General features: G+C 41.1%; 1 protein-coding gene across 1 annotated transcript in view; it reads left to right on the top strand.

Moving 5' to 3' along the window:
* Window positions 1–732: 732 nt before the first annotated feature.
* Window positions 733–12694, top strand: part of LOC104623775 (protocadherin-15-like) — a 127145-nt gene continuing 115183 nt past the window's right edge. Inside the window, exons 1-2 of the mRNA XM_010290960.1 lie at window positions 733–1033; window positions 2206–2430. Of these exons, the coding sequence (XP_010289262.1) occupies window positions 2392–2430 (39 nt within the window). The 5' untranslated portion in view covers window positions 733–1033; window positions 2206–2391. The remainder of the gene's footprint in view (window positions 1034–2205; window positions 2431–12694) is intronic.

The following is a 12694-nucleotide window of genomic DNA, read 5'->3' as shown; positions in this document are numbered from 1 at the left end:
ACAGCCGGGACAGCTGACCCAGACTGGCCAAAGAGATATTCCCTACCATCCGCCGTCATGCCCAGCACATCAACTGGAGTTGGCCGGGGGGCGGGAATCGCTGCTCGGGGACGGGCTGTCAATCGCGGGGCGGTGAGCAATCACTGTATTGGGCATCACTTGTTCTTGTACATTCCATTGTTGTGATTATTCTTGTTTCTTTCTCTCTTTCTGTCCTGTGAAACTGTGTCTATCACAACCCACGAGGTTTTTTTTTTCTAATTCTCTCCCCCGTCCCACTGCGGGAGGGGGAGTGAGTGAGCGGCTGCGGAGTGCTTAGTTGCCAGCTGGGGCTAACCACGACACAGTGTAAAATAAAAATTCCCCTCAGACACCACCTAACGCTGAAGATACTTCAGCATTAGAAGTACCTGAGGGGTTGACTTTAAAAGCATCTAGTTTGCCTTCTGCTTACATGCCCCGTTGTCCAAGGCTGAACAAGTAAATGCGTATTTTCTCTCAAAATCCAGTTGGGATCCAGTAAACCTAGCTTCTGTCACTGCAAATTAAGAGAATTGTTTCTGTGTGATATTTTGTCTTCAGCAAAATACCAGAGAGAGGCAAGCTGCTGTAAGCAAGAAATGCTGAGTAGCCACACAAGCCCTGTAGAATAGCACCCTAGCTTACCTTGTTACGCCTTGTATTTAAAATGTGCATTAAAACATCATTCTTTTTTCTGTTTCTTTAGGCTACAGACCCAGACGCTGGTGTTAATGGTCAAGTTCATTACAGTTTGGCAAACTTCAACAATCTTTTCCGAATCACGTCAAACGGTAGCATTTATACAGCAGTTAAACTGAACAGAGAAGTACGGGACTATTACGAACTTATTGTTGAAGCAACAGACGGAGCTGTGGACCCCCGCCATTCAACATTAACTTTAGCGATCAAGGTGCTGGATATTGATGACAACAGCCCTGTTTTTACTAATGCTTCCTACACTGTCTGCGTGCCAGAAAATCTACCACCAGGGACTGTCTTCCTGCAAATAGAGGTAAGAAAGCATTATGGAGTGAAGACAGTGTTTTGTAAATGTTCCGCAATACTAAGCATGCTCTTCATGAACTTGTCAGTGAGATGGCAGTAAAAGATTGCAAACTGGTGTGGAGGAAGTTATGACACTGAACAGACTGAAAAATGCATGACAGGTACATAAAAATACCTCGATGCTGAGGTTCCTTTAGAAATAAGAGCTATTAAAAAAAACCAAAGAAACGACAAAACCCACGCTGCTGTTGTAATTTCTTGGGATATTGTTTTACACACTTAGAGTGCTTTTGATTTGTTCTTGAAAGCTCATCATCTTGCTTCTACCTGTTTACATTAGTAGCAAGAGAGCTTTATGTCAACTGATTCAGACTTTTGAGTCAAACCTAGATGACTAACCTCACATTATAGTTAATGGAGATAAATAGTTGCTTCCAGAAGCAAATCATCCAGTACCAAGATCATCATCTACGATAGCTGGAGTAAAGTGAAGTGAACACCTGTAGGTGTTGTTTTCTGTCCACTGACTATAAAAGTTACTCAGACAAGTGAGAGTTAATTGTTCGAGGACGAGCTAGAACTCTAAAGACAGCTGAGAGTCGCTTCGCACAAGCAGTCTGTGTATCCTCCTGAAGTTTTGGTCAGCATCCTTTAATAACTAGAATCTGTCCTGAGACAGTTTCAGCAAGAATGGTTTTCTCTGAACCTGATTGCGGATAAATCTGATGTCAAATTACAGCTAAAGCAATCTCATAATACTCCTTGTCCTGAGGGAAATTAATATTCTTTGTCTAAATACTGGGATGAAACAAAAACATCCGTGCTGCCATACGGGGGTGAGATCAAACATATGCTTAGCTCAGCATCCTCTCCTTGGCAGTGGCCCAGAGCAGCTGCCCAGGAAGCGAACAAGAACAGGCTGAGCTTCCAGTGACTTTTGCCCAGAATACTGTGCTTGTCTCCTGTGGCAGGTATCTTTGGGTTTTTATAACCTTAAGCGGATTTGTTTCCTCGTGTTTGTGCAATAGTATTAAGTACATCCAATACTATAAGAATAATATAATGAAACTAAAGTTTTTTGCAGTAGTTTGCTTTTTTATGTTCTTTAGTAGGGATTTTTTGTGAAAATGGTTTTTGTTTGAAGTAATTTTTTTTTCCCCCCTGTATGGCGTGTTCTAGGCGAAGGATGTTGATCTTGGTTCTGATGTTAACTATCGAATACGGACACAGGAAGCGCTACAGTATTTTGCACTGAACAAGTATACAGGCGAGTTATCGCTTCTGAAGTCCTTGGATTATGAATCATTCTCTGACACAGAAGCAACCTTCACCTTTCTTGTGGAAGCCTTTGATAGTAAGGGCACTATGCCTCCTGGTCTTGCTACTGTCACAGTGAGAGTAAAGGTAAGAGGACTAACTTGTCAGTCAATAGCATCCTCTCCTATTTGTCACAAAATACTTCATCAGCCCTTACAAGTGTCATGCTGAAACACCAGAGCATGCTAGCAGTATGTCTGCCTTCCTGCTTTCTCACTTGTAGGAAGCTACTGCCTTTTTCTGACAGCAACTCATTCGGTTAAAGATACACTTTATAACAGCTATAATTACTTTGCTATATGCAATTACATAGTTAAATCTTGGATCGCAGATTTATGAAGTACAAGACTGCCTGACATATATCTAGATGTTTAGTCCTTTAGAATCCCTGAAAGGTTGAAATAAGTACCTAATGGAATTGTTTGCAAAAATGACACCATCACGTTTCAGTTAAAGCTCTCATAAATTGTAATTTTATGAACCATTCGGGTATATTGAGTGCTGATGTGGCACACCACATCCTATATTTCAGATCGTGCTGCTTGCAAATACAGAGCTGCAAAGAAACAGGCTTGTTTAATGGTCTTATGCAGTGAGTTACAGCGTCACCTCCGGGTTTCAGTTATCTCACCAGTAATATGGAGATAATGATACTCTGTTTGGTAATGATCCACAAATGAAAAGCATTTGTAGCTGAAACATTAGCACTTACCCATCTTAATTTGGTTGATGTACTCATGTCCAAGAGGAGAGGATATTTTAGATGCTCTAAATCATGCTTCCTTGCATTTACAAAGGTGCAGTTCTGGAGCCAGTCAGTTGAGTCCTTCGCAGCAGTTGCTTCATTTTTGTTGACTTTGTCAGTGGAGAGCCATGAGCTGTGGGAGAGAAGAGAGTTTAATTACTTGTATTTTAGCTTCGAAGCAAAAATTGTAGCGGGAACAAAAGCATAGCTCACAAATGTGAACTTCATATCTGGCAACTTCATTTTAAATGTAAGTCTGCGGAAAGTATTTAGCATATATGAATCAGTCTCGGGTTCAGCTTACTGGGTATCTGCAGATGCTATGAACTGCCACATGATTTTGAGTAATTCTGTTTACCAGTCTCTACTGAGCTCAGAATTATTTTAGGGACAGTAAATGTCTCTGATTATTAGCTTTGATGACAACATAAGACGATTTCTACAATAAGCTCTCCGTCTCTGCAAAATTTCTCAGACTGAGATGCAGGTTACCTGTTTCCTAATAGTCTGCGCTCTTCCCCAGCAGTTTCCAAGTCAGTCAAAGAAAACGTAGCTTTTGACGTCATTCCCTGAGCCTTTGATGTTTTACTTTCAAGGAGGAAGTTGCTCAAACCTGGGTTGTTTTTTTTTTAAAAAGAACCTCTTTCCCAGAACAGTGAAATTTTGAAAGAGTTTAAGTGTTTGGGTTTGGGGATTTTTGTTGGGTTTTTTAAAGGTACTTGTTTTCAAATAGGGCTGTATTCAGAGAAGAGCTGTAGTTTGCATCATAGGGCTGACCCAGCTGTGCGAGTGTGCATTTGTATTGTATTCTTTAATGACGGGGTACAGAGAAGCAATACAGTTCAACTTGGTGGCCTTAGTGTAACAGCAGGTAGTGTACTGTCAAAGGAGGTGATGTGGGAATAGGGAACTTCAGAAGGGGGTTAGTAGGATCAAAAAACAGGTTTCTTGCTTTCCTGGAAAGTCTTCCCACACATGAGCAACAAAAAGGGAGCATTGATGATACTTGTTTGGAAAGGCAGTACGTGAGAGGCTGGAATACTGGGCTGGAGCCAGGAGTAGCAATTTCTGCAGTAAAAGGTCTTAGGCTGGGGACAGAACAGGGCCTGAAAGTGAGGACAAGCAGCTTGTATTTTAAATGAGAAAATAATTTCTTCCATTTATTTTCTAAGTGTCATACTTGGTGGCAGGCTGACTTTTACAACAGATCAGTGGACATAATTAAGTATTATATATATTGTTGAGATTAAGATCATGCTTAGGTTCCAGCCTGGAGTGACAGGTGGAACAGTAGTCTTTGAGTAGCAGTTGGGAGAATGGGGAAGGCCTTGTGGAAAAAACGTTTTTAATGTTTCATTTTGTTGGACAGATGTCACTTAATGTCACATGGTAGAAATTTAAAACCTTGGTCACACGAGATGTCTGAAATAGAATGGTTTCATTTGAGCTCATAGATGAACTTTGCGGACAGAAAATTTAAGGGGGCGTGGAGGTGGAGACTGCTATCAGAGCCTTGTGCTACCCCTGTGTGAGATGAGAAGGATCCACAGGGGGACGCCTCGAACGGTCAAGTCAGGAGACAGGGCAGCAGGAGAGGGGTAGAGAGTCTTGGAAGCCAAGTGAGAACAAGGAGAAGAGCAGGCCTTGGTTGTGAAAGGAAATACAGAAGTAATAAAGTGCATTGCAATGCAGTTTGGCTTTGTTCTTAATGGAGAAGATTCATGTTTCCCCTTGTTCTGAAGGGGGAGAGCTGGTGTGCCTTTGGGGGTGAAAAGTCCTGATCTACACAGAGCGGGCAAGGCACTGAAGTTCCCTTCAGGGACGCGCTGAGAGAGCTGGGGGTGTTCAGCCTGGAGGAGAGAAGGCTCCGGGGAGACCTTACTGCAGCCTCCCAGTGCTGAAAGGGGCCTACAGGAAAGATAGGGGCAGACATTGTAGCGGGGCCTGAGCAACCTTGATATAGCTGAAGATGCCCCTGCTCAGTGTGTGTGGGGGTGTCGGACCAGATGGCCTTTAAAGGTCCCTTCCAACCCAAACTGTTCTGTGATTCTGTGATAGAGGTGGTGTATGCCTTGTACAGGGCCAAGGTCAGCACATCCTGGTAAGGTGGCTGAGGGAACCGATTTCTGTCCAGCAGCTCAGTGGGGGTGTTTACAGGGCACTGAATCCAGCCCTAGGTCTTGAATTCATGATGGTGTAAATGACATGTGTTACGTCGCTGTCTAGAGCCTCACGCGCAGCGTATTGCCCGATTCCAGTCCAGGCTTTTATTCCTCTGCAATCTTCACCACGGTCTGAGCTGCTGCTTTAGGGCATAGCTAAGTAGGTAACTCCTAATGAGCACGTTCACTGTTTCGTTGGAGTCATTTGTAATGGTTTGCTGACCAATGAAGATGTCTGCACCGGGAATTGAAGGGGTTCTGAAACTCACGATTTTTGCCAGACCATCTGCCAAACCAGAGCCTGTGTTCAGGGATAGACAGGCTGCTTCTGCATGGCTCTGGAGGAGTTGTTCCCTTTCAGCCTGTCTTTTGCTCCTGCTCTGGGACCAGGAACTGGATGTGTCTGATTCTTCTTAGCAGTAAATGTGCTTTTACTTTACTTAGAAGATGGTATTTGTGTAATTATTTTAATACAGCGTTGGTGACTCCACATAGGAACTAAAGCAAGTGCAGGTACCCTGTAGGCCCTAATGTAACAGCTGTGCTGATGGCAGTCTTTAGTAACACAAAACTGAACTAGAGAAAACCAGAAGCAAGCATTAAGGCAATAGAGGGTCCAAGCAGGGAATTCATGTAACCATTAGGGATTCAGTCTCTACAACCTCAGAGCGTTATTTGTATTACAGAGGTCTCCAAGTCCTTTTGGGCTTGTGCTGCTCTGTTAACGTTTGTCATTTTTCACAGTCCAGCTCTTAACCGAAAGCATTGTAATTTTTACTGTGTAATAGGATTCTGTTAACCGACTATAGACAGCATCTGATGCTTTCATCTATCATTTATGTGATATAAAACTGAATGAGCAGCAGTGCAGTATACCCATAATCACACTGGTCTTTGTGGCTTGGGGGAGGTGGAGATACACACAGGGACTTTCTTTAGACTGGCTTTCAGCCTTTGGCATAACAAGTTACAAATAGTTTGTCTGAACCTTCCCTGAACTTGATCAAAACACAGATTGCATAGGAGAATACTCACTGCAGAAAAAATAATCTGTTACCTGCGTGTCAGTACTGAAATACATTATTGGCCACTGCTGCAGCCAAACGCCCTTTACGTTGTGTGGGTGTCTTGACTCTTTCTTCGAAGAAAGCCCAAGGTAAATTAGTAAATTGTTGCATCCTTTCTAGTATTACTGAGGAGGAGTAGGATAAGTGGCATTGATTTCTTCTTGCCAGAAAAACGCAAACCACCTCAGACTGAGATTTTTCTTTTTTCCCTAGTACTCAGATTCCTCTCTCTGCTTTCATAACTTTTCACCTTAACCTGAAAGCAGTAATGAGTCACCTTGTCTTGGGATGGCATGGGAGATTGCACAAGTGTTCATCCAGAATAATTGGTGATTGTAAACTGATCTGTAATCAAGAACACATAACTTTTTATTTTATATCTCTTTTTTTATATGTGTATATAATTATACAGGTTAGACATAGCAAATTTTATCAGTCTTGAAAACAGAGTTTAAGGGATAAAAAGATTAGCAACTCCAAGGAACAATTTGCGTGCTATTTTTCAGCGGTTTGCCACTGTCAAGGCATCATTTCCCTCACCACAAGAATGGCAGAGAGTTGCCTTCGCTCGGTGTCTTGATGGCTGAATTGTTTGCGAAGAGTGCCTGTAGTGCATATTACAGTTTGCACAAGCATCCCCTCGCAATATAAACGTTCCCCAGTATTAGAAGAAGCGAAATCATTACTGTTCAAATGGTGTGCTTATTATTAGGATTTAGCATTTGGAAACAATTACTATGGTAATAGAGCTTCTTAACAGAAACAGAACTAACTTTTTTCTAGTTTATATTGCTGTTAAACGAGTAATGTGTTCCTAAATACGTATTATGAGAATTTCTGTATCATGGGGCCTGTAAGGTACTTGCATATTTTATGCTGTGACCTCCCCTTATCATTATTATTATTATTAGCATTATTTTTGCATTACTTTACGTCTCTCTTTTGTTTGTTATAACTGCTTTTTCTCCTCCTTCTGTGTTCTTGAATGTGTTTTCAGTTTTTCAAGTAGTGTAATGAAGCCATTAGCTCTGACTGAAGCAGACCTGTACGTTCCTAGCAACGCCGTATTACAAGGCTGCCTACCAAATATTTCATATAATTTCCACCACGCTTTAATTCCAGTGGACTGTGATAACATTATACAATGAATTTCCAGATTTAGCAAAAACTGACTTTACCCATGAACATAATGCTGTCGTCAGAGAGTACATGAACTGCAACACTCAAACAATTTTTTTCAAGAGAAGTATGCCATTGAGACGTTAGAAGTCAGCATCGGATGCTTTAGATGATGCATCATATGCATTGATTGGTACTTATTTTGGGGGTGCATTTGAATCTTTCATAATCATTATGCTACGTCTTCCCTTCATAGGGAACTTTGCATAAAAGAAACAAGCCAACAATGCAAAAATATGTAACAGATAAATCATTATCTCTGGCACGGTTGCTCTGCATGGTCCTTCCATCAACATGACTGTTCTTGAGGTCTTTCATATTCAAGTTGGAAGCAAATGGCATGATCTTGGTTGTAACAATGCCATAGCAGTGCAGAACTCCAACCTGCGTAGACAAGAACGCTCGTTGGTTCCTCTGACAACCTAAACTTTGAATTAGAACAAGGAAAAATATAATTTGTTGGCTTTTCTAGATAGAGTGAGAAGGTTAGAAGAAGCTGCATGTTTGGGGGTGAACCACCCTCTCAAACCAATCAGAGCCAACAGTACAGCGAAGAAAATACAGGTGTGTTGGAGAAAGTATGAAGGAACCCAGCATTTGAGACAGTGGCATAAAATGTTGTAGCGGGACCCTCTCCTCTCACAGAGCACATTTACTGTACTGCTGCGAGTGGCTTTGGTCTCTATAAAATGCTTAAATTATTACTAGGAGACAATGGGAGAAAAGGGATCCACAGGTTGTCATTAGGGAAGGGGAACAGGGGCATTTTGGTTCAAACCCTGCTTCACCAGATGTTTAAATAGCCATGCGTATGGGTAGCTGCCACTGCTTTCTTTTCCTGCAGGTATTTACTAGAAATTCACTCAAGTCTTGTTTCTAATGAGCAGATGAGCAGTAATACATCATCGCTTCGTTATGGTCGGATTTCATGTTATAGTGAGATTTAATTACAGTAATAATGAAAATTTTCTGCCAGGAATTATACAGGTAATGTACATGTAAATACATGGATGATAAAATACAGTAGTGAATCAGTAAAGGTCAAACACATGTCATCAGTTTCTAATATTTCTAAAATAAAAATTAAGTTACTTTTTTTCGATAAATTTACATCCATGAAGTTAATTCTTCCTTTCTAAAATGTGATGAAAACCATTTCCCCTTTAAAGAATAACAGGGCGGTCCAGCACAGCAAGCAGCACGTAACTTATATGAAGGTTAAAAAAATGAGTTGTATTGCCTCCAAAATGTAACTGCTTATTTATCTCTTTCGTAGTGGCACTAATGGAATAATGAGCATGGAATTGGACTATGGTGCCAGTAAACAGATTTTTTTTTCAGTCTCAACTTATCTGTTCAATCATCTGCTAGTCATTTATTACCTCATATATTCCACTATTACTATTATCCCTTAATTTATATTATGAGCTACTTTAGGGCTTGCTGAGCACTAAATATGAAAAAGAGGCAGTTATACTGTGTTAACAACCTGTGTTTTGTATAGCTTCAAAGAACCCTGTGTAAAGCAGCACTGCACCCAATTAAAGACAAAATTCAAAGTGCCACTTCATACAGTTTGTCGTATTATCTTTTCAGCATCGTCACAAAGATTTTGAACTTGCTCAGAGTTACTCAATATTGATCGATTCTCTAACCTCAGTCCTTCTAAATTAGTTGCTGTGGTTGATACGTAAATCTAAAAGATATTTCAAATACTTGTGGCACAGCTAGGAGTAGTCTTCAAGTAGTGGCTTACGTCAGTGGACTTAATGTAAATATAAAATGAAAATGATACCTTATCACATCAAAATGTAGGATCACAAATAAAGGTTTGCTTGCAAACGTAGGTACGTGTCTTGGGGGATGGATGTATTGGTGAGATGCATGAACCTTGAAGGAGAATACCTTTAAGGGTGGTATATGGTTTATTATAAGAGGCCGAGTGATTACATAAAGAATGGGAAGGGACTTCAAGTTCTTGATACTCCAGTATCTGGTGAAATTAGATATTTCTGTATTATGGCATGTGATTAGTTCACACACACACACACACACACCCCGCCCCCAGAAAGCTGCATTTTTCACAAGTCAAAACTTTGAAGGCACTCTTTTACATATGGCATTTGAAGTGGAAATAATCACAGTAGTTTTACATCACATATATGATTATTGATAATAAAACTACCTTGTTATTGCATTTGTAAAAGAAACAGTTTTAAAGCTAAGAAACAGTAAGAGGAGTGATAAGTAGATTTTTTTTTTCCCATTACTTTTATACACTAGGAAGTATAAATTGTTCTGTGCTCACCTTCTTCTTATAACTTACAGAAACTGACTGATGAAATGAAGGTATGAATTACAGAGGAAACAAAATGGAGAACATCTTAAAAAGAATTATTTTACCTCAGTGATTTCAAGCCATTGTACAGTTACTCATTTCTAATCCCTTTGCAATCAATTTGAAAGGCTAGATATACCTGGATGTGTAATGTTCTGTTGCTGTGAAACACTCCGAAGAATTATCTGGGTAAATTACAACAAATCACTTATTTGAGTTAGTAATACCAGTCTTTTAGCTGAAGGATGAGAGCTTGCTTGAAATCTTGAGAGCCTGGTTATTGTCCCAGTTCTAGATAGTTTATTAACTGCCTACAGTAGTCCTTTAGGGGATTGTTAGTGGTTATTAAGGCCTGGAGAATAATGTTGTATCCTCTTGGCTTGCATGCATGTTTGCTTAGTGAAAGAATAGGTACAGTTTACACACGTGCATGAATATCTATCTCTCTCTCAATCAACTCTGGGCTCAAAGTAAAGATCTGTGGTTGTATGTTGCTGTAGATGCATACATGGCATGGTAGACATTTAAGGGAAGAGGAAAAGAAAATCTTCGAGTAAAGGGATTATAGTTGAATAACATTTTGGTTTTCTTTCAGAAAAATAAACTCACCTGTAAGAGAATGGGTTTTCTGAAGTCACAGCTCAAATTTTCAGACGTTTCAGTGCTGAATCTGTGACTCCAAATCCAGAGACCTTGTTTCAGAAGAGCTTTAAAACTTATTTTTATACTATCATGTAATTTAAGATCACTATGACATGAAAGCTTATGAAATTTGCGTTTTAATATTAAATTTGTACATTTGTTCTGTTCTGAATAAGGTTGATGAGCATCGTATTGAAAGGCTTTGGAAACTTACTGGGCTTAATAATAGAAATATATTCAAATGAGGATTTGCAGAAATGGAGAAGTTGCAGAAAAAATGGAGGGCACTAGATGGCTGTTACCGGTTAGCATGGGCCAGAGGAACGGATGGTAAGAAAGTACGGCACTTAGAGATGTTGTAGCTGAAGTGTAATGATGGTAGAAAAGGTCTCATCAGTGCAAACGTCAGTGAGCACCATGCTGGAGAGGTTTCTGCAGAGTCATAACCTGCACTTGGCGTTCCCTTTAAAGCTAAGCAGAGCTTCAGGAGCCCGCTGCAAGGCATAGCTGCATCAAAATGAAAGCACCCGCTCACTTGGGCCCAAAAAATGTTTTGTTAAAGTGCAAGGTAAGGCCTTGTGGCAGAGGTCAAAGATCTGTGGGTCCTTGTTACAGAGGGTTCACTTCCCACTTCCCTGTGTTTTTCATGAACTGGTAGGTAACAGATGAAGAAATGGAAAACTGTTGTGAGCGATCGGCGTGAGCGAGGCTGCTCCACGCGGAGGGATGAGCGGGGAGCAAGCGTGACCCGGTGTGGGCAGTGCCCTCCCAGCCTGGGCGCAGTCCCTGTGGGGGCCCAGGACCCCGTCGACAGCCCCAGGGGTGGCGAGGGCATGAAACCCGGTCTGGGGTCTGCCCAGGTCGGCCAGGAGCAAAAGGGGATGGGGCCAGAAGCAAGGCTGGAGCCTGGTATCCTGCGGCATCACTGGAGCAGGACCGAGGGTCCCCACTGGGCTGAAACGGGGTCCTGGGCCCAGGGGCAGGGTGTTGGGGGGGCCTAGGTGGGGCCGGGCTGTGGGTGCCCTTAGGGCCACAGTATCTTGTGGCCTGTAGGATTTTTCATTTGGCTTAGTAATAAAATACCTTGGTGGTTTGTTTTTTTTTTTTTTTAAATAAGTCATTGAGTGACATCTTTCTATGGTTAAAGAATGCACGCGGAATAATGATTTTCAAGTACAGTGATACCAAAACACCCCTTTCCTTTCTGTAGAAGAGAGTTGCGCAGACATAGTAGAGGAATATCCCTCTTGGAAGTCCCCAGACAGCAGGGGATTATTGAACACTTGGAGGCAGCTCAGATGAGAAGCCACCAGCTCTGGTAATGTGCACATAGACTTAAGTGGCAGATGTTCAAAACAAAATGACAGCAGAAAATTACAGATACATATCTGTAGTTGTAGAAGAAGATTGGGATGGTTTGAAAATTTCAGTGTGTGACATATGCTATGCTTTGAACTAAACCTTTTTATTTTCTCCTTTTGTGGGATTATATTATGTACATTTACCGTTACTGGAAGGAGGAATCGCTTTTACAATACTTTTTTTCCCCCCTATGTATTTCACTTGTGATAAAAGCTGACAGACTGCAAAAGGAGCTGTAAATGCCTAATATGCATTTATTAGCTCAGACGCTGTTCCGTCACGCTGTTTTTTATAGCGAGGGAATGTTGACCTCCAGTTGGAGATGGTGAACAAGAAACCTTGGTACCAGCAGGTATAATCAAAGAGCGCAGTTCTGAAGTGGTAGTAAAAACACATGGATGTACCTACAAACACTTTATGAAACTATTTGCTAACCAAGGAAATGCAATATTTAAGAAGCTAGCAAACTTAAATGAATGATTTTGTCAACAGGTCAGAAATAGCAGAGTAAAAGATTTCCTCGTAGACTTTTAGAATCTTTATGGCAAGATGCTTTTTGCTTAGCAGTTCAGGAGATAGGCAAGAAGAAAAGGAAGCTTCATGCAAAATTGTATTTGTAATGCAGGCTCCCCAGGTAAGCACCGCTACATACCTACTCTGTTGATAATGGTGAAAATCTTCTGGATGGGGCGGTTCTCTTAGTGGTCCAGATAAATCAACAGACTCTGATTTCGGTGTTCTTTGACAGGACTTTGTCCCTCTGGAACTGTTCAGCAGATTAGTAATTAGATTTTGCTATCATGGAATTCCAGCTGTTTTAATAAATAATCAATACTTGATTATAATTAGGTCACAT

Source organism: Phaethon lepturus, unplaced genomic scaffold (genome assembly GCF_000687285.1).
Source record: "Phaethon lepturus isolate BGI_N335 unplaced genomic scaffold, ASM68728v1 scaffold23307, whole genome shotgun sequence".
Taxonomy (NCBI): Eukaryota; Metazoa; Chordata; class Aves; order Phaethontiformes; family Phaethontidae; genus Phaethon; species Phaethon lepturus.
Note: the sequence above shows the minus strand (reverse complement) of the source record. Positions and strands in the feature narration are given on the sequence as shown.